Source organism: Macaca mulatta, chromosome 10 (assembly GCF_049350105.2).
Source record: "Macaca mulatta isolate MMU2019108-1 chromosome 10, T2T-MMU8v2.0, whole genome shotgun sequence".
NCBI classification, from domain to species: Eukaryota; Metazoa; Chordata; class Mammalia; order Primates; family Cercopithecidae; genus Macaca; species Macaca mulatta.
The window spans coordinates 91,210,306-91,236,823 of NC_133415.1; the positions used below are offsets into that span (position 1 = coordinate 91,210,306).

Consider the following 26,518-nt stretch of genomic DNA (forward strand, 5'->3'; position numbering starts at 1 on the left):
AAAAGTTGTGTGGCCTGCTAAGCTAACTGTTTGGAGCCGGGGCTCTGGAGTCACCTGGCAATGGTTTCAAACATAAATCCAGCCCGCCCCCCCAAGAGCTGTGTGACTTTGCAAATGTTCCTTAACCTCTCTGGCCCTCTATTTCCTCCTTTGAAAAGGAGAGTTAAAACCTTGCCCTCTTCTTTGGCATGAGGTTATTGGGAAGAATCAGAGGTATGATTGATAGGGTCGTGGCACAATGGTTAAGACTGTGAACCGGCCGGGCGCGGTGGCTCAAGCCTGTAATCCTAGCACTTTGGGAGGCCGAGATGGGCGGATCACAAGGTCAGGAGATCGAGACCATCCTGTCTAACCTGGTGAAACCCCGTCTCTACTAAAAAATACAAAAAACTAGCCGGGCGAGGTGGCAGGCGCCTGTAGTCCCAGCTACTCGGGAGGCTGAGGCAGGAGAATGGCGTGAACCCAAAAGGCGGAGCTTGCAGTGAGCTGAGATCCGGCCACTGCACTCCAGCCTGGGCGACAGAGCGAGACTCCGTCTCAAAAAAAAAAAAAAAAAAAAAGACTGTGAACCATGATCCCAAATATCTTGGGTTTAAATTCCACCTCTGCTATTTGCCAACTGTGTGGCTTTGGGCAGTATACTTAATTCTCAGGTTTTCTATTTCTCATCTATAAAGGGAACATCATAATATTACTTACCTCATAAAGTTGTTATGAGAATCAAATACATGTCAAATCTGCAGTACAGGGGTTGACAAGAGTAATCCAAGTTTACTCTAATTTGAATAAACACAGTTCTTCTTACTATACTGTAAAGGCTATATCTGACCAGGTGCAGTGGTTCATGCCTGTAATCCCAGCACTTTGGAAGTCTGAGGCAGGCAGATCACTTGAGCCCAGGAGTTCGAGACCAGCCTGGGGAATATGACGAAACCCTGTCTCCACTAAAAATACAAAAATTAGCCAGGCATGGTGACAGACACCTGTAGTCCCATCTTCTTGGGAGGCTGAGGCACAAGAATCACTTGAATCCAGAAGGCAAAGGTTGCAGTGAGCTGAGATCATGCCACTGCACTCCACCCAGCCTGGGTGATGCAGTGAGACTCTGTCTCAAAAAAAAAAAAAAAAAAAAAAAAAAATACTCCATCTGGCTTGCTACGGTAGTATTCCCAACACCTGCCACATAGTAGGTGATCAATAAGTGTTTATTTTTAAAATGATCTGGGATTTCAACCCACATCTGCATAACTCAAAACCATTATGCCAGTGATTCTCAAAGTATGATTCAGGGCTGTCTGCCTGAATGGGCCTGACCCCAAGAATCAGAGCCCCTGGCGGGCCAGAAGTCTGGGTTTATCCCCGCCAGTTGAGCAATAGGCTCACAGTGTGACCTGGGCCAGTTCTCCCTCTCTAGGTCTGTTTCCCCATCTGTAAAAGCAAGGGCTCTCTGGGGTGAGGAGCTGTTTATCCACATGGCCAGTCCTGCTCCAGGGGGGCTCCTGGTATCTCAAGACATGCAGCCTTCAAGCCACAAAGGATCGTCACTGACATTACTACTTTTATTTTGTAAGCCTGCATGTCTCAGGGCTCATGTGTGTGTGCCTGTGTGTGTGTGCACACAGGCACACATTCAGATCTGCAGGTGATGTGGCTTGGGGAGAGGCTGCCATAAATATTAAACTCCCAACTCCAAAGTACCCTGCAGAGATTCAGAACTGCAGGAATTCATAATATCGTTCTCTTTCAAGACTCAGTGTTCTCAGGAGTGTGGGCACCATCATAGAAAACTATCGAAAAGGAGAGTGAAGAGTTAGAGAACTGCTGAGCTCAGAGGGAACTCAGAGCTCATTTAGTCCCTTGTTCCCAAAGCTTCAAGCATGATCCATGGTCAGCAGCATCACCCTCACCAGGGAGCTTGTTAAAATGCAAAGGCTTAGCCCCCAGAGGAACAAGATGGATCAAGATTTGCATTTAAACAAGATCCCTGGGGGACTTGCCTGCACGTCTTTGTTTCTGAAAAGTTGTCCTAGTCCCCAGCCCTCATCTGCATTTGGGGGAAACTTGAGGATCAGAGAGGGGTGGAGTTTGTTCCAGGTCCCCCAGTCCATTAGCAGCAGGGCCTTGACAAAAACCTGTGCAGACTCTATTAAAGGATTCAAAGCTCTCTACAAGAGATAGGCGTTTGCACAAAAGATGAGTAAGTGCAGAAGAAACGCACAGTGTTGCTACTTGTGTCCATCAGGGTTTAGGCAGGAAAAGAGAATCCAACTGCAATGGTTCTTGGGATTTGAATAAAATGGCTATTTCTAGAGTTGGGGGACAAGCTTGAGGAAACCAACCAGGGACTGTTATCCCTAAGGCTCAAGCAGCAAAGAAAAGCATCTGGGTATCCCAGCCCAGGGAGATAATGGGAGCCACGGACAAGGGCTTATCAGGAAGGACACAGCCAACTGCCACACTTGTGATCAAGAGAAGACAGCAGGGAAAAGTGCCCTGACATCTGGCCTCCTGCCATGCCACCGTCTGGCTGAACCCAACTAGAGATGAGGAAACTGAGTCACAAAGTGCCCAAAGTCACCCCGTGGGGGAGTCAGGATTCAAATCCTGGCCATCTGGCCCCAGAGTCCATAAAGATAAACGTTAAGGTTTGTTTATTCCTTTGGCAATTATCTACTATTTGCTGCTCAGTATTCTAGACACTACGGATTCCAAATTCTGGGTTTTTCAAAATCTTTTCGGTAACACTTTTGTAGTCAGAATGGTATCCGCGGCGAGTCCGCAGCACTGCCAGCCCTTGTCTTCTCAGAGGAAAGAATTCAATTGAGAGATGGAGGCAAGTTTTAAAGCAGAGGCAAAGGTTTGTTGAAAGAAGCAAAGTTGGGCGCAGTGGCTCACGCCTGTAATCCCAGCACTTTGGGAGGCCGAGACGGGCGGATCACGAGGTCAGAAGATCGAGACCATCCTGGCTAACACGGTGAAACCCCGTCTCTACTAAAAAATACAAAAAAAAAAAAAAAACTAGCCGGGCGAAGTAGCGGGCGCCTGTAGTCCCAGCTACTCGGGAGGCTGAGGCAGGAGAATGGCGTGAACCCAGGAGGTGGAGCTTGCAGTGAGCCGAGATCCGGCCACTGCCTGGGCGACAGAGCGAGACTCCGTCTCAAAAAAAAGAAAAAAAGCAAAGTGCAATTGAGAGATCAAGTGCCCCGCTCAGCCTTTGGCTCGGGGTTTTTATACACTGGCTTGGTTCTGGGGTTCCTTCCTTGGGCGGGCTGTTACGTCACCCCTGCGTGCGCAGTGACCTGCCAGCCCTTGGGAGGGGCCGCATGCGCAGTGTGTTTACTAAGGTTGTGCGCATGCTCACTTGGGGCGATTTTCCCTTACTGGTCTGTCGCACCAAGAGAAAGATCATATACAAGTCAGACTCCTCCATTTGCCCTTCTGCTCATGGTTAAGACCTTACCAGGGAATTGTGGTTTGCTGGCTCCAGATGACGTCAACTATCTGTTAGGGAACTCCTCTCCCTCTCGGCGCCATTCGTGGCCACTTATGTCAAAGGGACAGTTTTATGATTGCCTGTCCATCATTTGATGCACTGCCATTTCTGGGGACCCTCTCCTGCACAAGAACACAATAAACATCCTCGTTAAAAGAGCCCCTATTTCACTGCAGTAAGACTGAGTGGTGGCCAGAGTGGTAGCAGCTGTTGCTTTTGTGGAATTGGATGGACAGCCTGGTAGGAGAAAGGCCCAGGGGTTCTGACCAGCACTGGGGTCATGCTGCTCCCTGAGGCCTCTGCTGGGTCCTGGGCCATCAGCAGGGACCTTAGCCAGGAGTGGGAACCTGCAGGGGTGGAGGCTGGGCCTGGGCCACTTGGCAGCTCTAAGGTTGCTGCTGTGGGAAATTCCCAACCCTGCAAATGACCCCCAGCCAGGGACATCCTTAAACTGCGGCCAGAGGAAGAGTGACATCTATGTCCCCATAAGATCCTTATGCTCCAGAATGTCCTCCCCCACTCTCCTCCGCTCCTGGGCAGGCTGAGGTCCAGGAAGCAAAAGCCCCTAGGCACACTGGGGATGCACCTGTGAGCCCTTCCCTGCTCCAAAGCCTCCCAAAGGCTGGCTCCTCACCCTGAGGCCTCTGCTCAGCTTATTGCCTCCCAAGAGAAGCCTGCCCTGACCAGCGTTTTGGAATGGCATCCCGCAGACCTGGACTTAAATTCCTGCTGAGTGACTGCGGCCTACATCACTTCACCCTGCTAAACCTCAGTTTCTTCATCTCAAGACAAGACTAAAATATGCACCTGGGGTTGCTGATGCAGGGCTGAGAGGAGACGTGCAGCTTAACCAGCAGAGCACCTGCACATAGTAGGTGCTCAATAAATATCAGTTTCTTTTCAATTCCTGCCAGGTGCTGCAAGGATCTCAGGAAATGGAAGACTCAGCCCTGCCTGCAAGGAGTCACCAGACTGGTGGGGTGGGGGCTGGGGGGAAGGACAGAAGAGGACCCCAATAAACCTCAGCCCCAGTGACGGGAGCAACGCGGTACAGAGGAACAGAGAGGCCTGGACTGTGGGGTTCCCTGGGCTTAATGTGGGATGTCCTGATCTTAACCTCAGTGCCTGCCTGTGCTGTTTGTGACCTATTGGGACTCACCCTGTTAATCCCAGCACATTCGATTGGTTGAGGCCATCATGAAGACCTGCCCAATTTCAAGGGAAGGGGACAGAAACACTGTCTTTTGATGGAAGGAGTATCAAACAATTCGTGGGCATATTTTTAAAGGACCACAATTACCAAAAAGCAGAGTGGTTCATGCTGTGGTGGGGAAAGTGCGAAGGGTTCTGGGACCTCAGGGGAAACCCTTTCTAGAATCCAGAAAAGCATGGGAGTGGTCAGGGAAGGCTCCCTGGGGGTGAGGGCAGAGCAGAACTCCCAAATGTAAGCAGGGCTGGGGCAAAACTCTAAAAATTAAGCACAGTCCGTACTATAAATTTTGTTTTCCAGAATGAAATTTTACTATCTTTACTTACGACAAATATATGCCAGGGACCATACCCCCAAGAAAATAAAAATTTTAGAGGCTGGGCATGGTGGCCCAAGTCTATAATACCCGTATTTTGGAAGGCCAAGCAGGAGGCTCACTTGAGCTCAGGAGTTCAACACCAGCCTGGGCAACATAGCAAGACCTCGTCTCTACTAAAATACAAAAAATTAGCTGGACATGGTGGCTCACGCCTGTAGTGCCAGCTACTCAGGGGGCTGTGGTGGGAGGATCACTTGAGCCCAGAAAGTTGAAGTTGCAGCGAGCGATGATCGTGCCACTGCACTTCTGCCTGAGCAACAGAGTAGACTTTGTCTCAAAAAATGAAAAAAGAAAAAAATATTTACATATCAACAAGCAAAACCTTTTTTTTTAACACTTATAATTCTACCCCCTAACCAGAGACAAGGCCTCATGACTCCTTTCTAAATATTTTCCAGATTGTTGAACATGGAAGCCTATTTTGAACCCCCCCAAAATAGAACCTTACTCTATGGTGCCATTGGAAACGGATGCCTCATGAGACCCCTTTCCTTGCCAAGAAATACCTTTATTTCTGCAGCCTCACTTTAAAGTGTGTGTCATAATTCATTTAACCAATGACCTTCTGTGGGATACATGAGGTTGGGTCTCACTTCTCCTGTTTCACACAGCATAGCAATGGTATCTTAGAGCAGTGATTTACTGGCACACTGACGCAATTATGTGCTTAGGGGCAAGTCCCTGAAATTGAATTCCTGGGTCACAGGGCATGTAGCTGTTTAAACATTTGCCAATTGCCTTCCAGAAAATTTTATCACCAGCAAGGTTTGAGAGAGGCTTTTTCCCATGGGGGAAAACATTTATTTTTTAAATAAACAGAGCCGGTATATTTAAAAAAAAAAAAAAAAGAGAGAGAGTTTGGATGGCGCCAGACGTGGCTTCACTCTCAACCCTGCCGTCTGCTGGGTGTAAGATCTTAAGGGGACTATGTGGCTTCTTTGAGCCTCAGTTTCCTCATCTGCAAAACCAAGCCTTCCTAGCCGAGCTCTTAAGAGACTGGCTGAGATGAGGCAAGACGAATGGTGATGAATGTGGGTCTTTCCGTGGGGAGGGTGGACAGGGATGATCATAGAAGCCAGGCTTCCTCATCCACTGATCTGGGCAGTGAAAACTGGCTTCTAAGTATGACCTTATGACTTCAGTGATGTCGCAAGCAGGTTCCAGTCCCTGTGCCTCCCCTTCCCGCTCCCAGGAGCCCACCCACCCTCAGGAACTGCCCCCAGCCATCGGACCTTGGCCACTTAAGGGACCTGGGCCCAGTCCACAGCTGGGACAGTCCCAGCCCACTGCACTGGGAATCTAGGATGGGGGCCTTGGCCGGGGCCCTGCCGTCCATACTGCTGGCATTGCTGCTCACGTCCACCCCAGAGGCTCTGGGTGCCAACCCCGGCCTGGTCGCCAGGATCACCGACAAGGGACTGGAGTATGGTAAGAAGCCACGTCTGCTGGCTGGACTTGGCAAACCCAGGCCCCAGGCTGCTCTGCGTACAGTGGGGACAGGGAGTGGGGACACAGACCAGACCCTCTCCCTGGGGCAGTGCCACCTTCTGGGTCAGGCAGCTCTGGCTCCGATTCTGGCCTCACCGCCCACCAGCTGAGTGCCCTGGGCACGTTATTTGTGGTATTTGTCCACCACCAGCCAACAGAACACAGCTTTGCGTGCAAGTGGTTGATTTGGGAAATGATCCCAGGAAACACTGTAGGGAATCGGTAGTAAGATGAGGAAGGGAGGGCAGCCAGGAGAGAGTGTGCGATTAAACCAGCCACCACCTCTGACGATGGGAACCACCCAGCTGGGAAAATTCTGCGTAAAGTTTGGAAACACATGCCTCTGAACTAGAAGTCAGAATTGTGGTCACCTCTAGAAGCAGGCAGAGACCCTGAAGGGCATGAGGAAGGGGAGCCTGCCGAGGTACTAGAAGGTGCCATATCTTGATCCAGGTGGTGATCACAGGGCTGTATAAACATTAAAAGCCGGGCATGGTGGTTCACACCTGTAATCCCAGCACTTTGGGAGGCCGAGGCGGGCAGATCACAAGGTCAGGAGATCAAGACCATCCTGACTAATACAGTGAAACCCCATCTCTACTAAAAATAAAAATAAAAATAAATTAGCCAGGCGTGGTGGCGGGCACCTGTAGTCCCAGCTACTCGGGAGGCTGAGGCAGGAGAATGGCGTGAACCCAGGAGGTGGAGCTTGCAGTGAGCTGAGATTGCGCCACTGCACTCCAGCCTGGGCGACAGAGCGAGACTCCGTCTCAAAAAAAAAATAAAATAAACAAAATAAACATTAAAAATTATTTAGCGATACCTTTAAAATTTGTGCCCGTTAGGTACTTTATGTATATTATTCCTCAGTTTTAAAGAATGGGCAGGCCAGGCGCAGTGGCTCACACCTATAATCCCAACACTTTGGGAGGCCGAGGTGGGTGAATAGCTTGAGGCCAGGAGTTCAAGGCAAGCCTGGCCAACATGGTGAAACCTCGCCTCTACTAAAAATACAAAAATTAGCCAGTCATGGTGACGGGCACCTGTAATCCCAGCTACTTGGGAGGCTGAGGCAGGAGAATCGCTTGAACCTGGGAGGCAGAGGTTGTGGTGAGCCGAGATCATGCTACTGCGTTGCAGCCTGGGCAACAGAGGGAGACCGTCTCAAAAAAATAAATAAATAAAAATAAAACAAAGAATGAGCAAAAGTAGGAATATTTCTTTTAAAATGTTGAAACAAAGCCTCCAGACTATCCAGGTGGCAAGGGAACTGGGATATTTATACACCACAGTGATTAATTGAGGGTTTCTGGGCCGGGGGTTTGTCAGCGCCCCAGCACTTCTGTTGCATGTACCTGCTTTCTGCAGTTCCAGGACAAAGAGCCTCAGGACATACAGGCTCAGGGAGGCAGACACTGGCAGCTGGGAGTCAACTGTCACTTACTGGAAAGACTCAAGGATATGGACAGGCACTGACCACCTGTCTTCTCACATTCCTAGAGCCTGAATTGCCTTACCTATTAAATGAGATAACAACATTCCCTTAAGTAGGGTTGTTGGGAGCCCAGAGTGGCTCGAGGCAGGGAGAGGGAAATCAGGGAAGGATTCCAGGATAAAGTAAAATGGGAAAGACAGTGGGAATTACCCAGGGACAAGGGGTGGTGTTCCAGGCGGAGGGACTCCAACATGGGCGTTTGCTAGAGGGAGAAGAGCAAATTGGAAAGAGGTGAAAGGGGAGGCCGCTAGTCATCTGCGAACCCATGCCTGCCTTGGGGGCAGAAACCTGGGTCCCTCAGATCTGGGAACAGTGGGACCTGGTAACTGCTACTTGCATTGAAACCGTAAATCAGGAGAGTTTGTCTTTTGTTCCTTTGCACTGTGCACACACAGCATGTTTATGTAACCTGTCCTCTGAGGTTGGGCATTTTAGTCCTTTCCTTTTTTATTTTTATTTTTTATTTATTTATTTTTATTTATTTATTTATTTTGAAACGGGATCTCACTCTGTCACCAGGCTGGAGTACAATGGCACAATCTCAGCTCACTGCAACCTCCAACTCCCTGGTTCAAGTGATTATCCTGTCTCAGCCTCCCGAGTAGCTGGAATTACAGGCACGAGCCACCACACCCAGATAATTTTTGTATTTTTAATAGAGACAGGGTTTCACCATGTGGGCCAGGATGGTCTCGATGATCTGCCTGCCTCAGCCTCCCAAAGTCCTGGGATTACAGGCGTGAGCCACTACACCCGGCCCCTTTCCATATTTTTAATAATATAAACCCTGTTTACTGTTCCAGGCATTTACTGAGTGCCTGCTGTATGCCAGGCACAAGTTAGGAATGCTTGTTATCCTCCCAGCCCTCTTCTTGCTTTGCAGTTTCGATGCCAACCCAATGAGGAAAGTTTTGTTTTGTTTTGTTTTGTTTGAGGTGGAGTCTCACTCTGTCGCCCAGACTGGAGTGCAGTGGTGCGATCTCGGCTCACTGCAATCTCTGCCTCCTGGGTTCAAGCGATTCTCCTGCCTCAGCCTCCCGAGTAGCTGGGACTACAGGCGTGTGCCACCACACCAGGCTTTTTGTATTTTTTAGTAGAGATGGAGTTTCACCATATTGGCCGGGCTGGTCTCGAACTCCTGACCTCAGGTGATCCCCCTGCCTCAGCCTCCCAAAGTGCTGGGATTACAAGCGTGAGCCACCACGCCCAGCAAATGTATTGTTGTCATTGCTCTTTGACAGATGAACAAAGTGAAGGTTGTTTGGGGACTTTGTCAAAGTCACCCAGCTAGAAAGATGCCCGCTTTCTCTAGCCCCCAAATCCTTCCAATTTCTTCTACACAGACCAGATGCCATGGAGGACAAGAAGGAGGACCACCTGTCCAAGTGCACCGCACTTTTGCCTTCAGGGAGTTGTTGGCAAAGGCATTCCATTTCCTTGTCAGTAAAATGGGTATGAACCTAACAATGCCACAGAAATGCAGGGACGCCTCTGAATGTCCCTCATGCTACCTGGCACACAGAGGGGCTCATATCCTGTCAGTGTACTTAATGCTAATAACGATGTTGACCTCTCTCTTCAGGGCAGGTGGGAGCCACCGTAGGGTTTAGAGCAGGGGAGGAGGCAGGCCGATCAAGCTGACTCCCAGCTATTTCCTGTCCACAGCGGCCCAGGAGGGGCTATTGGCTCTGCAGAGTGAGCTGCTCAGGATCACGCTGCCTGACTTCACCGGGGACGTCAGGATCCCCCACGCCGGCCGTGGGAGCTATGAGTTCCGCAGGTGGGGCTCTCCCTTCTGCTGGGACTCTGAGGTGGCTGGAGCTGGCTGTGAGGGCGAATTGGAGAGTGAGGAAGAGAGAGCCTCAGGATTGGGCTGCGGAGGGACCTCTTTGGGGCAGACAGTGGGATAGTTCCCTGAAGAGTTCAGAAGGAAATTCTGGGAAGGAATTGAGCTCCTCCACTCATTCATGCAGCAAATATTAAGGAAGACCTTAATATCTGGCTGTGTGACCTGAGCCTCGGTTTCCTTACCTGTAAAATGGGGTTTATCTGCTTCCTCCTTCAGAGTGCTAATCCAAGATCCAATCTGGCCACTGGATATAGTTTGGAAGAGAAGATAGACCTTACACTTTAAATCTAGTAGCCCAATGGTTAGAGCTGAAGTTTGTACTTGGGGGAGTCAGGGAAGGCTTCCCAGAGAAGATGGCATTTGAGCCAAGACTTCAAAAGATCACTAGACTTGAGAGTTGATACTTTAAAATGGCGTCAACTGCTTTTCGAGGGCTGGGCAGTGAAGAAAGTACAATCAGGCCCGTAGCACATTGTACCCCTCCCCGCTCACTGCTATTGAGTGTTTCCTTCATTCCTGCCTTCTTTTATTCAGTCCATCAGCAAACATCTATTGAGCACCTACTATGTGCCAGGCAAATACAACAGAACTTGACCATTCTTTTCTCACTGTTGGCAACCTTGCTGACCCTTTTGGGTCTTCTCTTAAGGCTGCCACCATATTCCCTGAATCTGTTTCCCGCCTAGCTGGATGTATTGGGAGAGGGGTGGGTTAGCAGGAGCTGCGAACCCAAAGAGATATGTCTACGGACCTCCTGAGGATGCCACCTGGGGTCATTAGATTCATGGTTTCTGATGCTGACTGCAAAACTGCGGGTAATTGCATCCCTTCCTCGAGGTTCTATTTCCCCTTCTGTGGAAAGGAAACAAGAACAGTCCTGACCCCCTCAGTGTGGCCCAGATGGCATGAAGAATGTAATGTGCTTAGCATGGACACATGGTCGGTGCCTGGGACACACCTGGTGCTCACCTGGAGCAGATCCTGCTGGTCTAGTCCCCACTGTGGAGAGGGGAGGCCTGCAAAGGTGGGAGCAAGGGCCCTGGTGAGGCTGGGTCCAGGCCCAGGGCTGACAACTCCTTCCGTGTCTCTCCCTTCAGCCTGAATATCCACAGCTGTGAGCTGCGTCACTCCGCACTGAGGCCTGTCCCCAGCCAGGGCCTGAGTCTCAGCATCTCCGACTCCTTCATCCGGGTCCAGGGCAGGTGGAAGGTGCGCAAGTCATTCTTGTAAGTTGGCCCTGCTCCCAGGCCCTGGAGCTCTTGGCCTTGGCCTTCGCCCCATCCTTCTTAGGTCCAAGGTGTTCCTAGCTCATCAGAAAGGCCACGTGGTGGACAGATGGAGTCCAAGCCCAGAGGTGGCCTGGGGATTGAGTCCTGGCTCTTGGATATGAGTGTCTTTCCCTCTCTGAGTCTCTACTTCCTCATCTCCCAAGGGGGACAGGCCTGCTTCCTTGATGGAGTCACGGGAGGGCTAAGTGCGATAATATCATGTCTCCTTGGTTTGCTTCCCACAGAAGCAGACCTTAGGGCAAGAATTCCAGTGCAATACTTTATCCTGGAAGTGATCTGAGGAAATCCACAGGGGAAGTGAGGAAGGGAAGGGAAGGAAGTCAACCTGGTGGGCAAGTGAAGCTCTGTCTAGCTGGGGGACGGGGACGGCGGAGAACACGCCTCTGAGTTACTCCAGCCCCACCCTGTCACCCCTTCCTCCTGTGTGTCATTGGCCAAAGGCTGCTTCCAGGGGCTCTGGCTCTCAGGCACTTTGAACAGATCTCTGACCTCAGAGGCACTTGGATGGAAGGGTATTCGTGTGCTAGGGCTGCCATAACACACATAGACCGGGTGGCTTAAGCAGAAATGTGTTTTCTCACAGTTCTGGAGGCTGGGGGCCAAGGTCAAGGTTTTGGCAGGCCTGGTTTCTTCTGAGGCCACTCTCCTTGGCTTGCAGATGGTTGCCCTTTGGCAATTGTCCTCACGTGGTCTACCCTTTGTGCTTAAGAAATCCCATTTCTGAGGCCATGCACATTGGCTCACCCGTGTAATCCCAGCACTTTGGAAGGCTAAGGTGGGAAGATCACTTGAGGTCAGGAGTTCGAGACCAGCCTGGCCAACATGGCGAAACTCAGTCTCTACTAAAAATAAAAAATAAATTAAAAATTTAAAAACTAGCCAGGTGTGGTGGCAGGTACCTGTAATCCCAATTCAATTACTCAGGAGGCTGAGACAGAAGAATCCTTTGAACCCTGGAGGCAGAGGTTGCAGTGAGCTGAGATCACGCCACTGCACTCCAGCCTGGGGGACAGAGCTAGACTTCATCTCTTAAAAAACAAAAAAAGAAAAAAAGAGAAAAGAAACCCCATTTCTCTCTGTATGTCCTAATCTCTTTTTTTTTTGAGACGGAGTCTCGCTCTGTCACCCAGGCTGGAGTGCAGTGGCTGGATCTCAGCTCACTGCAAGCTCTGCCTCCCGGGTTTACGCCATTCTCCTGCCTCAGCCTCCCAAGTAGCTGGGACTACAGGCGCCCACCACCTCGCCCGGCTAGTTTTTTGTATTTTTTTTTTAGTAGAGACGGGGTTTCACCGTGTTAGCCAGGATGGTCTCGATCTCCTGACCTCGTGATCCACCCGTCTCGGCCTCCCAAAGTGCTGGGATTACAGGCTTGAGCCACCGCGCCCGGCCCTAATCTCTTTTTATAAAGACACTAGGCAGATTGGATTAGGGCCCACCCTAATGGGCTCATTTAAATGTAATCACCTCTTCAAGGGGCCTATCTGCAAATACTGTGACATTCTCAGGTACTGGGGATCAGAGCTTCAACATTTGAATTTGGGAGGCAGGTGGTGACACAGAGCAGCCCATAACAGAAGGAGCAGCCCAAATATGGGTGACATGGCCATATTCATACTTCAGATCTGCACTGCCCAAAATAGTAGCCACCTGCCATGCCTTTACTGAGTACTTGAAAAGTGCCTGGTACAGGTTGAGATCTACTCTAAGTATGCAACACTGGATTTGAAGATTTAGTATTTAAAAAAACAAAACAACAACGCAACAACAACAACAACAAAAACACTGGCCGAGCGTGGTGGCTCATGCCTGTAATCCCAGGACTTTGGGAGGCTGAGGCAGGTGGATCATTGGAGGTCAGGAGTTCGAGACCACACTGGTCAACATGGTGAAACCCCATCTCTACTAAAAATACAAAAATTAGCTGGACATAGCTGTGCACACCTGTAATCTCAGCTACTTGGGAGGATGAGGCAGGAGAATCGCTTTAGCCTGGGAGGCGGAGGTTGTGGTGAGCCAAGATCGCGCCACTGCACTCCAGTCTGGGCAAGAGAATGAGACTCTGTCTCAAAATAAATAAATAAATAAATAAATCTCATTAATAATGTTTATACTGATTACATGTTGAAATGATACCATGTATTACTAAAACCAATCTCAGCTCTTTCTTTTTATCTTTTTAATGTATCTTCTGGAAAATTTAAAATTACATGTGTGGCTCACATTCTATTGCTTTAGAAAGATGCCCGGTTTATATGTCACCTACACATGCACATTCTTTCTAGTTCCATGAAAGGAACCGGCCACACTCTCCTACCCTGTCTTTTGTCAGTGAAATATCTTAAATATCTCTTTATATGGGCATATGATGATCTACCTCATTTTTTTTTCACTTTTTTGAATGTGCTTTTAAAAATTGATATGAAATTCACAGAACATAAAATTGATTATTTGAAAGTATACCTTCAGTGGCATTTATTACATTCACAATATTGTGCAACATCCACCCCTATCTAACTCCAAAACATTTTCATCATCCCAAGAGAAAACTCCTTACCCATTAAACAATCATTCCCCATTTCCCTTCCCCCAGCTCCAGACAACCACCATTGGGGTTGGAGACCCCTGGAATAGACCACATTTTGACCCATTGTTTTCAAAGTCTGCATAACATGGGTGCCTACAACTTATTCAACCTGTCGCTGCTGGTGGACATGTCGGTTGCTTCCTTTTTTTTTTTTTTCTACTGCCCATGATGCTTCAGTGAGCTGTCCCACACCTCACATATATCTTGGCAGGAAGAGCCAGAGGATAAAGGCTTAGAAGTTAAATTACTGGGCCAAAGAGTATGTGTGTTAGAACGAGGAGCGATCTCACTGATTTGTGTTTCAGAAAGCTTGAGCCAATGTGCTCTCCCAGCCACAGTGTCTGGGACTTCTGTTTACTCATACATTCAATAGCATTGGGTATTAAAACTTCAAAAGTTGTTTTGAATCTGATAGGTGAGAACTGGTGTCATTGCTATTTTCATTTTTAATGACTTTTATATGCTTATTTTACACTGCATTTCCTGTTCATATCTTTTTTTTCCTTTTGAGTTGTTTTTCCTTTCCTTGTTAATTTGTATTGGCTTGCTCTTTGTATATTAAGGAAATTAGCTCATATATTAAGGAAATTGGCTCTTTGGATGTCTCATACTGCAATTTTGTTTTTTACTTTACATATGGCATTTTTTTGGTCCACTGAAGTTTTAGTTTTCTATGCCGACAAGTTTATTAAGGATTTCCTTTATGGCTTATGAGTCTTGGATCTTGCCTAGAAAGGCCTTCGTCCAGCCCTGACTGTAAATACTGGATCCGGGTTTTCTTCTAGATCTTTTATGGCTGTATTTGTTATTCTTAAATCTCTGCTCAGTTCCATCTATTAGGAGGTAAGAACTGAGACTTCTATTTTCCCCACAAATGGTGGCAGACCCTGGTCTAGGAACCAATCGTGGCTTCTCTTATCTCCTCCAGGAAACTACAAGGCTCTTTTGATGTGAGTGTCAAGGGCATCAGCATTTCAGTCAACCTTCTGTTGGGCAGCGAGTCCTCAGGGAGGCCCACAGTTACTGCCTCCAGCTGCAGCAGCGACATCGATGACGTGGAGGTGGACATGTCGGGAGACTTGGGGTAGGTCTCCATCGGGGCACTGCCAGCTGGACTCCTGGTTGCAGCTTCTGGCCGATCCGGCGCTCAGCCTGGCCTCTGATAATTGTAATGATCCAGGTGGCTTGCACAGGCACTTGAAGATCATTCTCTGGGGAACGATGTTGAGATGAACAGACTCAAGCCAGGAATATTGGTGCATCATTGTCATTAAAAAAATAAACTTCCATTTATTTGGAAGTTTATTTGGAAGTTTATTTCCAATCTGGCTATTGGAGGAACACAGAAACTTTGGTTAAAGGAGAGTTTGCAAAAACTATACAAGTCTTTGGACGAGTCATTTCATCTCTTCTAGTCTCCGTTTCCTTGATTAGAAAAGTGTGACCAGGTGTGGTGGCTCACGCCTGTAATCCTAGCAATTTGAGAGGCCAAGGCAGAAAATCACTTGAGCTCAGGAATTCAAGACCAGCCTGGGCAACATGGTAACACCTGTCTCCACAAAAAACACAAACATTAGCCAGACGTGATGGCACATGCCTGTAGTCTCAGCTACTTCAGGGGCTGAGTTGGGAGGATGGCTTGAGGCCAGGCGACAGAGGTCACAGTGAGCTGAGACTGTGCCACTGCACTCCAGCCTGGGTGACAGAGTGAGATCCTGTCCCTCGCCCCCTCCCAAAAAAGAAGAGAAAAATGTGGATTCTCAAGCCGCTTCCCCAAATCTACTGAATGTGATCATGCGATGATTGGGGTGCCACAGGCGCTGGGAAGCCAGACACACCGAATCAGGCTGGATGTACTGGGACACAGCAGGGCGCCAGGAGGGGGTGGAGAGGGCTCCCTTTGTGGACTGGCCTGGCCAGGGACCCGGGCCCAGCTTTCCCAGGAACCCGGCTGTCCCCAAGTTCAGTGGCAGGCTGTGCTTCTCTCCGCAGGTGGCTGTTGAATCTCTTCCACAACCAGATCGAATCCAAGTTCCAGAAAGTACTGAAGAGCAGGGTAAGAAGGTCCAAGCTTCTGGCCTCCCCCGAGCTTGGCGAGGGCTGAATGGAAGACCTCACTGACCGCTGGCCCTGGACCAGGCCATGGGGGCTGGTTTGGATGTACTTGGGCCCAAGGCTGAGGGAGGACAAATCATTTGCCCAGGTCATGGAGCTGTTGTGGGGCACTCTGGGGGCAAAGCTCCAAGTCCATTCAGTCAGGGCAGAAAATGGTCAACTTCTTGGCCAAGAGTTAAACAGCAGGGGCTAAGCAGAGACTCCAGCCCCTCTCTCTGCTCAGCCTTGCTCAGTGTCCCACACTGCCCTGCATTCCACCAAGGTCCCAAAGGAAACCATTCCTCAGGTGCCTGCAGGAGACCAGGCAGGAAAGCTCAGCGAGGGCGTGGGTCAGGTGGGAACTGGGCAAGCTCGTGGGCACCAGCCCTGGATGGGGAGGCAGCAACACTGTCAGACTGGCCTGTTAAAAAAGAATATGTGAAATCTTCGGAGTTTGTCATCTTTAACTAAATCAAAAAGATGTTGTGTTAACTTTCAGTTCCTCTAAACACTCATTCATCCCAAAATCCCATTTCTGAGATACTAGCCAAAGGGTATCTGTAGCAATGACTGTGGGAAAGGAGAAAGTGATGAAGGAAGAAAGGGGAAAATACACACAAACACACACACACCCCACACCCCCCACACACTCCCCCTTCCACCCACCACACACCATACACACACTCTACACACACACACCCCATACACCACACCCCCACACACACCACACACACACACTCCACACTCCCCCTTCCACCACACACACACCATACACACACTGTACATACACACACCCCCACACACACCCCCACACACCACCCACACACACTACACACATCCTACACACACACCCCACACAATACCCCCATACACACACCATATACACACCCTACACATATACCCCACACACCACACACCCCCACACACCCCTCATATACCACACACCCCTACACACTACCCCCTGACACTCTCCCCCCACACACACCTGCCACATACTCCCCTACACACACCCCACACACACCCACATACCACACCCTCCACATACCCACACATACCCACACACACATCCCCACACTCACACCCCACACACACACCACCCTTCACATACCACAACCCCACACACGTCCCACACACCCCCCACACACACCCCACACACACCCTCCCACACACACTTAACACACCACATCCCCCTACACACATCCCCCACACACCACACACCCCACACACACCCTCCCACACACACCTAACACACCACATCCCCCTACACACATCTCCACACACACCACACACCCCACACACACACCCTCCCACACACACCTAACACACCACAACCCCTACACACATCCCCACACACACCACACACACCACCCACACACACCCTACACATACACACCACACACACCAACCCCCCACACACACAACCCACACATCCTGCATCCCCCCAACACACTCACCCCTCACACACCACACCTCCCCCCAACACACACCCCCACACACCCTCACACATGTACCACACCCCACACAAACACACACACCCCACATACCACACACATACCCTACACACACACCCCTACACACACACCACACACCCCCTACACACACACCACACACACCACAGACACCACACACATCCTACACACACAAACACACCACCCACACACACCACACACACACCACACACACATGCACACACACCCCCACCCCCCAAGTCTGTAGGTCCAACCTCTGGTTTGGCTTTGAGTGCCCCCTCGTGGTTGAAGCAGGAACCGCAGGCAAACCCTGCACTTTGGATGTGGCCAGTTGTGCTGTTTCTTTTCTGGTTCTGGGTCCCTGGGATTAAGTGACCTTAAGAAATATGCCAACCTACTCAGGCACCCTGTTGCCATATTGCTGTGCCTAACAATAGTAATGTAGTACAATTATAATTATCATAGTAATCACGTACCATGATAATTATTGTTTTGATAAATGAATATAATTAATGCTGTACAGAATATATTATTGTATAACTATTCTGATTTATAACAAAAATGGCTGCTATTTCTTGAGGCTGTGGCCAGGGATAACGAGCTCAGCACTTCGTGTGCACAGTCCCATTGGATTTTTTTTTTGAGACAAGAGTCTCACTCTGCTGCCCAGGCTGGAGTGCAGTGGCACGACCTTGGCTCACTGCAACCTCCACCTCCCGGGTTCAAGCAATTCTTCTGCCTCAGCCTCCCGAGTAGCTGGGACCACAGGCACATGCCACCACACCCAGTTAGTTTGTTGCATTTTTAATAGAGACAGGGCTTCACCATATTGGCCAGGCTGGTCTTGAACTCCTGACCTCGTGATCCACCCACCTCAGCGTCCCAAAGTGCTGGGATTTCAAGTGTGAGCCACCACACCCGACCAGTCCCATTGGATCTTAACCTCAACCTTGGAAGGAGGCGCCATTTTCCACATGGACAGAGGAGGCTGAGGGGTGGAGTAGCTTTCCCAGTGTCACCTTGCTGGTGAGAGGCTGAATCAGGAATGGAGCTTCCTAGGATGTGGAGCAGCTCATATCAAACACCTTCTGGGGCTGGGTATCTTGGGAAAGATGGAGATCTTACCTGACCCCTGATCCTTAGAGATCTTCAAATTCTCTTCCTTCCGGAAAAACTAAGAGCCTGGTGCAGGCCTTTCTAATTCCCCACTCGGGGTGGGATGTGACACCTGGACCAGCAGGGCTAAGGAGAACAAGCGCTCACAAATGCTTGCTCTCTGGGTGATATATACTCACTACCTCATTCCCCAGCTTCCCAAAATATTACCAGAAAGGGGTCCTGATCCGGAACCTCAAGAGAGGATTCTTGGATTTCGTGCAAGAAAGAATTTGGGGTGAGTTCATAAAGTAAAAGCAAGTTTATTAGAGAAGTAACAACAGAAAAGAAAGGCTACTCCACAGGCAGAGAAGCCGCATGGCCACTCAGCTGCGTATACTTGTGGTTATTTCTTGAGTCTATGCTAAACAAGGAGTGGATTATTCATGAGTTTTCCTGGAAAGGGGCGAGGACTTCCCAGAACCGAGGGTTCCTTCCCCTTTTAGACCATCTACGGTAACTTCTGGACGTTGCCATGGCATTTGTAAACTGTCATGGCGCTGGTGGTCATGTCTTTTAGCATGCCAATGCATTTTAATTAACATATAATGAGCGGTGAGGATGACCAGAGGGCATCTTGGTTTTGGTTGGTTTGGCCAGCTTCTTTACCGCCTCCTGTTTTATCAGCAGGGTCTTTATGACCTGTATCTTGTGATACCAATCCTGCTGACCTCCTAGCTCATCCTGTGACTAAGAATGCCTGACCTGGGAATGCAGCCCAGCAGGTCTCAGTCTCATTTTGCCCCTGTTCAAGATGGAGTCACTCTAGTTTGAACACCACTGACAAAAACACCCTGGGAAGCACTTGGCTTTGCCATTGTATCTTGTGGGTAAGAACCAAAAAGCAGAGAGAGGTTCTGCAAAGGTCAAACAACCACTGGGGACTGGGCAGGATTTGAACCCAAGTTTACCTGGCTCTCCTGCTGCACCCCTAACCACTACCCCAGCTGCCTCCCCAGGAGGCCCTGCTGTGTGTCTGTGACTCAGGCATCCCATGCCTCCCCTGCCCAGTCCTTTGGGTCCCTAGAGACTGGGGCATCCAGGTTCCAGGCTTTTGGGATGGTCTAACGGGCTGTTGTCTGAAGGAAAGGCAAGAAAGGAGCGGTCTTCAGGGAGATGGGTGGAGTTTCTTGGTTCCCTTGCAATCAGCCACGAACGTTCCTCACCACACTTGACCTTGCTTTCTGGCAGCTCCTCGCTGCTAAACTCCTCTCCCAGAAAGTGGAGCAGTTGCAAAGAGAGGTTAAGATATAGCCTTTTGCCTTCCCAGCCCCCAGCATCGCCCTTCCATCAGCAACCCAGTGCCCGATGGATGGTGCCTGCTCACCCTTTAGCACAGAAGCCATCTGTGACCCCTGCACTAGGCCAGGGCCCTGCATGTCCCTCTCCTTCACTGTATATGTGGATTTGTTGAACGATAGGTGGTAGCTGGCTGACAACAAGAGCTGTTTAAAGTGAGGACTTTCTCATCGCACATAAAGAAAATATTGACGTATGAACCCAAATGTTTTAATGGTGGAGTTTCCGACAGCATCTCCAATGCCCCCTCTTCAAGCTGTGTCAGTGAGTGCCCACAGATTTTCTTTGAAAATGGTCTCTTGATTGACATTGCCCTTGGTCTTTCCTGCATAAAACATTAACCTGCTACAAATTCCATCCCAGGTTTCTTTAACCACAATGAGAATTTAAAGATACTTGCAAAGCCGTCCCAGTGTAGAATCCTTCTTGATCTTTATGATTTTTTTTTCCTCCTAAGATTTTCTGTTGTCTGGTCCAAATTTAACCATGTTTTTAGAGGGTTTTTTTTTTTAAAGCACCTCCACTTTCCAGAGGATTTATCTTAGGTTTTCATAGAAAGAACACTTTTAGCTGGGGCCAGGCATAGTGGCTCATGCCTGTAATCCCAGCACTTTGGGAGGCCGAGGGGGGTGGATCATTTGAGGTCAGGAGTTCCAGACCAGCTTGGCCAACAAGGTGAGATCCTGTCTCTACCAAAAATACAAAAATTAGCAGGGTGTGGTGCACATGCCTGTAATCCCAGCTACTTAGGAAGCTGAGGTAGGAGAGTCACTTGAACCTGGGAGGCGGAAGTTGCAGTGAGCTGAGATTGTGCCATTGCACTCTAGCCTGGATAACAGAGCGAGACTGTATCTCAAAAAAAAAAAAAACAAAAAACCTTTTTCCTCAATGATATTGCATTAGTGTACATAATAAATAATTCGAGTGATTACAAAAGCAAGTACAGCAAACAGGTGGTAGGCTTTCATGTGGGCCCCAGTAGGGCTCAGTTGGACTTTTCAAAGTCTATCCCAAGGCCGCATAATAAATAATTCGGGTGATTACAGTGGCAAGTACAGCAAACAAGTTTGGAAATGCACATTTCCTTCTCTTGAGAAGCAGGCCGCACAACTGGTGGCAACTGTGTGTGAGTAACCTACAGACCCCAGCATTCAGTCTTCCAGGAGTACCAGCGGGAATGGGGGATACTGATCAATCCAGCCAATCTGTTCAGGATGACCATGAAGAACTATCTTTGGCTGGGCACGCTGGCTCACGCCTGTAATCCCAGCACTTTGGGAGGCCAAGGCGGGTGGATCACCTGAGGTCAGGAGTTCAAGACCACTCTGGCCAACATGGTGAAACCCCGTCTTCACTAAATATATAACAATTAGCTGGGCATGGTGGTGAGCGCCTGTAATCCCAGCTACTCGGGAGGCTGAGGCAGGAGAATCACTTGAACCTGGAAGGCAGAGGTTGCAGTGAACCGAAATCGCGCCACTGCACTCCAGCCTGGGTGATAAAAGTGAAACTCCGTCTCAAAAAAAAAAAGAACTATCTATATTAACTGTATGCTTATTTGTGTGACTATTTCTAGTTAGTGTCTAGTTCTGCTATTAAACTCTAAATTTGGAGAGGCCAGGACCTCCCAAAGGAAAACTTGGTGATGGTGGAGTTTCAGGCACTGTCTCCAGCCGGCGCCCTCCTCAGGCTGGGTCAGTGACTCCCTAGCTCAGGTGTCCAGCCTTGGGACAGACTGAAAAGTCCAATTGGACCGTAGTGGAGTCCACATGGGAGCCTACATATTTTTATTGTTTCTATTTCCTTGGTACCTGGCTCATGACAAGCACTTATAAATATGTGTAAACCAATGATCACTGAGCATACACTTGGAATAATGTGACTGCAGTGATGGGCATGGGGCCAGACCAAAGCTGGGGAACTCACTCAGGCATTCTCTTTCCATGTTTTTCAGATTTGCGAAATGATCCAGAAATTGGTGTCCTCCGATCTACAGCCTTATCTCCAAACTCTGCCAGGTAGGACACTCCATCCACCCCTGGGACATTTTATTTCTATTTATTTCTATAAGAGCATATATATACCTTATAAAATAGTAAATGGGGCAAAAATATAGAAAGTAAAAATTAAAGGCCAGGCGCAGCGGCTCACGCTTGTAATCCCAGCACTCTGGGAGGCTGAGGCGGGTAGATCACCTGAGGTCGGGAGTTCGAGACCAGCCTGGCCTACATGGTGAAACCCTGTCTCTACTAAAAATACAAAATTAGCTGGACGTGGTGGCGCATGCCTGTAATCCCAGTGACTCGGGAAGCTGAGGTGGGAGAATTGCTTGAACCCAGGAGGTGGAGGTTGCAGTGAGCCGAGATTGCGCCATTGCACTCTAGCCTAGGCAACAAAGACCAAAACTCTGTCTCAAAAAAAAAAGAAAAGAGAAAAAGAAAGTAGAAATTAAAAGTTCATTTTTCTCCCCAACTTTTCTTCCAAGAAGGAACCTCTGTTTTGGGTGTATCTTTTCAGATATTTTCTTTGCATGTACAAATATAAATACATGTAAGCATATGAATAGACATTCTTATATGTATTATTTTGCTCATGAATCTATGTGTATATGCATAATTTAAAATATGTATGTTCATATACACATAGTATAGGCATTGTTCTAGATTTCTTTTTTTTGAGAGGGGGTCTCACTCTGTGTCCCAGGCTGGAGTGCAGTGGTGTGATCTCGGCTCAGTGTAGCCTCAACCTCTTGAGCTCAAGTGATCCTCCTGCCTCAGCCACCTGAGTAGCTGGGACCACAGGTGCATGCCACCACACCTGGCTACTTTTTGTATATTTTGTAGAGACAGGGTTTCTTTATGTTGCCCAGGCTGGTCTCGAACTCCTGGGCTCAAGTGATCTGCCCACCTCAGCCTCCCAAAGTACTGGGATGACAGGCGCGAGCCACTGTGCCAGCTTGATTTCATTTTTAAAAACTTTTTATTGAAGTATATCTATAGAGAAAAGTGCTCTAATCATAAGTGTGCTGCTAAAGAGTCTTTATATGCATGTAACCAGCTCCCAACCAAGAAACAGAACATGACTGTTTTTTCAAAGCCCCTGGTGTCCCCCTCGGTCACTGCCCAGCCCTCCAGGGTCACCACCATCCCAACTTCCAGCAGCAAAGATTAGTTTTGCACTTTGCACATGAATGGAATCAGACAATATTTTGAGTATCTTTTCAAAAGCCAGAAGGTTTTCTTTGTTCAACTTTAAAATATGAGGTCAGGGTTGGGCGCAGTAGCTCACGCCTTTAATCCCAGCACTTAGGGAGACCAAGGCGAGTGGATTACCCGACGTCAGGAGTTCGAGACCAGCCTGGTCAACATGGTGAAACCCTGTCTCTACTAAAGATACAAAAATTAGCCAGGTGCCGTGGTGGATGCCTATAATCCCAGCTACTTGGGAGGCTGAGGCAGGAGAATTGCTTGAACCTGGGAGGCAGAGGTTGCAGTGAGCCGAGATCGCGCCACTGCACTCCAGCCTGGGCAACAGAATGAGACTCTGTCTCAACAAAGAAAAAAAATAATAAATAATAAATAAACAAAGTAAAATATGAGGTCAGGTCAGGCGTGGTGGTGCACACCTATAATTCCAGCACTTTGGGAGGCCAAGGAGGGAGGATCACTTGAGTTCAGGAGTTCAAGGCCAGCCCGGGCAACATGGCGAAACCCCATCTCTACAATAAATACAAAAATTAGCCAGGCATGGTGGTGTGTACCTGTAGTCCCAGCTACTTGGGAGGCCAAGGTGGGATGATCGCTTGAGCCCAGGAGGTCAAGGCAGCGGTGGGCTGAAATTGTGCCACTGCACTCCAGCCTGGGCCACAGAGTGAAATCCTGTCTCAAAAAAAAATGAAATAAAATAAAACATGAGGTCAATGCATATCGTCGCATGCACCTGTAGTGCAGCTGGTTTATTCTCCTTGCTGCGTAGCATATCACCATGTCGATGCTTCCCCCTTTATTTGTCCATCTTGGGGGGGTGTTCAGTTTTAGGCCATTATCCATAGTGCTGCTATGAATGTCCTAGTACCTATGGTCGCATGTCTTTGGGTATATACCTGGGAGTGAATTTGCAAGCTCATGTGATATGCCCAGATTCAGCATTATCAGATCCTGCCAAACAGTTTTCCAAAGTGGTTGTAACAGCCCTTATTATGTTAGCAGCCATGTAGTATTCCATCACATGGATGTGTCCTCATTTATCTAATAAGTCCCCCACTGATGGACGTTTGGGTGTTTTCCTGTCCCTTGCTGTTGCCAACAGGGCTGCAGGGAGCCATCAACAAGTGGAGTCCCTGGGTCCAGGGTGCACACATTAAGGTTGGAGGGGGAGACCCTGATAAATGATCTGAGATGCTCTCTGATGCCTTGGCTCCCAAGCCCTGGCTCCCAAGCCCCTATGCGGTTACTTGCTGACATCAATTTTACCAGAAGTCCAGGCGGGCAACCCAATACTGGGACCTGGAACATTCGTTCATTCAGGGTTTTGGAGGGCAGTGTCTGGGCCCTCTGGGCATACCATGCCTGACCTTCCTGGTTACTGGCTCAGCATTAAGCTCCAGGTGTGGCTGGAGAGGTGAAGCCTGGACTCATGGTGTGTGTCTGTGTGTGTGTGTGTGTGTGTGTGCGCACTTGTCTGGGAACTACTTAGGCCCTAGGCTGAGCATACACCCCCACCACTGTTAACTCATCCAACGGAACCCAGGTAGTCTCTTTCTTGAAGAAGCAATTCTTTGCCCCAGGGCCGGGCTGGTAGGGAGATTCTGAAAAAAGTCACAGAGAATGCGAGTCAGCCAGAGCCCTTGCCCCTCCTCCAGCAGCTGAAAGTGGCACCTGGCCCCTAATTCTGCCCTGTCGTCATTCACAGTTACAACAGACATTGACAGTTTCGCCGACATTGATTATAGCTTAGTGGAAGCCCCTTGGGCAACAGCCCAGATGCTGGAGGTGATGTTTAAGGTGAGGGTCCTGGGGCCGGGCTGGGTGGGTGAGGGTTTCCCTCAGGGTCAGCCATTCCCTGGGCCACCTGTCCCCCCAGCTTCAGATCTGTCCTCATCTTCCCAGTGGTTCCCGCTGTGTCGAGGGCCGGGTGATACGGAGTGGTGGGATGTGCTCCCAGAGCTAGGATTCTCCACGGCTGTCTTACACCTCTCAGGTCTTAACCCTTCCCTCCTCCTTCTTCCCCTACTTTGCCTTGCCCATCATGCAGAAGAGGCCAATCAGAGCGGGCCTAGGGAGTGTAGATGGGCCTAGGGCATATAGAGGGGCTGGCCAGGACATCCTGTGGGTTAATACAGCAAAGCTTCTGGGGAGCTTTTCATTAAAAGACATAACACTGCCTTTAATGGTGGAGTTTCAGGCAGTGCTCCAGCCAGCATCCCTTCATCAGACTGTGTAGGGAAATACCTGGCCCCAGCCCCGGGACAGGCTTTGAAAAGTCCAACTGGACCCTATTTCCCTCTCCAGGGTGAAATCTTTCATCGTAACCACCGTTCCCCAGTTACCCTCCTTGCTCCAGTCATAAACCTTCCTGAGGAACATAACAAAATGGTCTACTTCGCCGTCTCAGATTATGTCTTCAACACGGCCAGCCTGGTTTATCACGAGGAAGGGTATCTGAACTTCTCCATCACAGATGACATGGTGAGGATGGTGGCAAACAGGTCTCTCAAATGAACACGTAACCTCCTGCTCCTTCTTTCCTTTTCACCCCTGTGGACATCAGTCAAATAGTAAGTTATTACTAAGAGAAAAATCAAGACCAAGAAAAATATATTAGCACAATCTCCCTTTTTACTTTGGTAACCAAGAAACTCAAAGTCAAAGTTCTTTCTCCCATGGCCGGGTGCGGTGGCTCATGCCTGTAATTCCAGCACTTTGGGAGCCTGAGGTGGGCAGATCACTTGAGGTCAGGAGCTCAAGACCAGCCTGGCCAACATGGCAAAACCCTGTCTCTACTAAAAATACAAAAATTAGCCAGGTGTGGTGGTGGGCGCCTGTAATCCCAGCTACTCGGGAGGCTGAGGTGGGAGAATCACTTGAATCCAGGAGGCAGAGGTTGCAGTGAGCCAAGATCGTGCCACTGCACTCCAGGCTGAGCAAAAGAGTGAGACCCTGTCTCCAAAGAAAAAAAAAAGAAAAAAGCTCTTTCTCCCTTATAACAACTGTGGAAGACTTTGCAGCTTGCTTATCTGTGTTTTGGTCTTCTACACCTGTTTACTAGTCTAGACTTGTTGGTCTAATTCGTATTTTCTCTCATCCTGATGATTTCTGGAGGTTTATTCAAAAATATTTTAGTGAATGAGGCCGGGCGAGGTGGCTCATGCCTGTAATCCTAGCACTTTGGGAAGCCAAGGTGGGCGGATCACCTGAGGTCAGGAGTTCAAGACCAGCCTGACCAATATGGCAAAACCTCATCTCTACTAAAAATACATAAATTAGCCAGGCATGGTGGCACATGCCTGTAGTCCCAGCTACATGGAGGCTGAGGCAGAGGAATTGCTTGAGCCCAGGAGGCAGAGGTTGCAGTGAGCTGTGATCTCACCACTGCACTGCAGCCTGGACAACAGAGTGAGACTGCATGTCAAAAAAGAAAAAAATACATATATATATATGTGTGTGTGTGTGTGTATGTGTATATATATATATATATAAGTGAATCATATAGTTG

At 49.0% G+C, this 26,518-nt stretch overlaps 1 protein-coding gene across 2 annotated transcripts in view; it reads left to right on the plus strand.

Annotated features, from left to right (window-relative positions):
• The first annotated feature begins 6,229 nt into the window (after window positions 1-6,229).
• The window catches only part of LBP (lipopolysaccharide binding protein), a 32,007-nt gene continuing 11,718 nt past the window's right edge, over window positions 6,230-26,518 (plus strand). For both annotated transcript variants that reach the window (XM_015149034.3, XM_077951797.1), the window contains exons 1-8: window positions 6,230-6,510; window positions 9,731-9,845; window positions 11,012-11,140; window positions 14,716-14,871; window positions 15,780-15,843; window positions 21,759-21,822; window positions 24,716-24,807; window positions 25,315-25,491. In XM_015149034.3, the coding sequence (XP_015004520.3) occupies window positions 6,387-6,510; window positions 9,731-9,845; window positions 11,012-11,140; window positions 14,716-14,871; window positions 15,780-15,843; window positions 21,759-21,822; window positions 24,716-24,807; window positions 25,315-25,491 (921 nt within the window). In that variant the 5' untranslated portion in view covers window positions 6,230-6,386. The remainder of the gene's footprint in view (window positions 6,511-9,730; window positions 9,846-11,011; window positions 11,141-14,715; window positions 14,872-15,779; window positions 15,844-21,758; window positions 21,823-24,715; window positions 24,808-25,314; window positions 25,492-26,518) is intronic.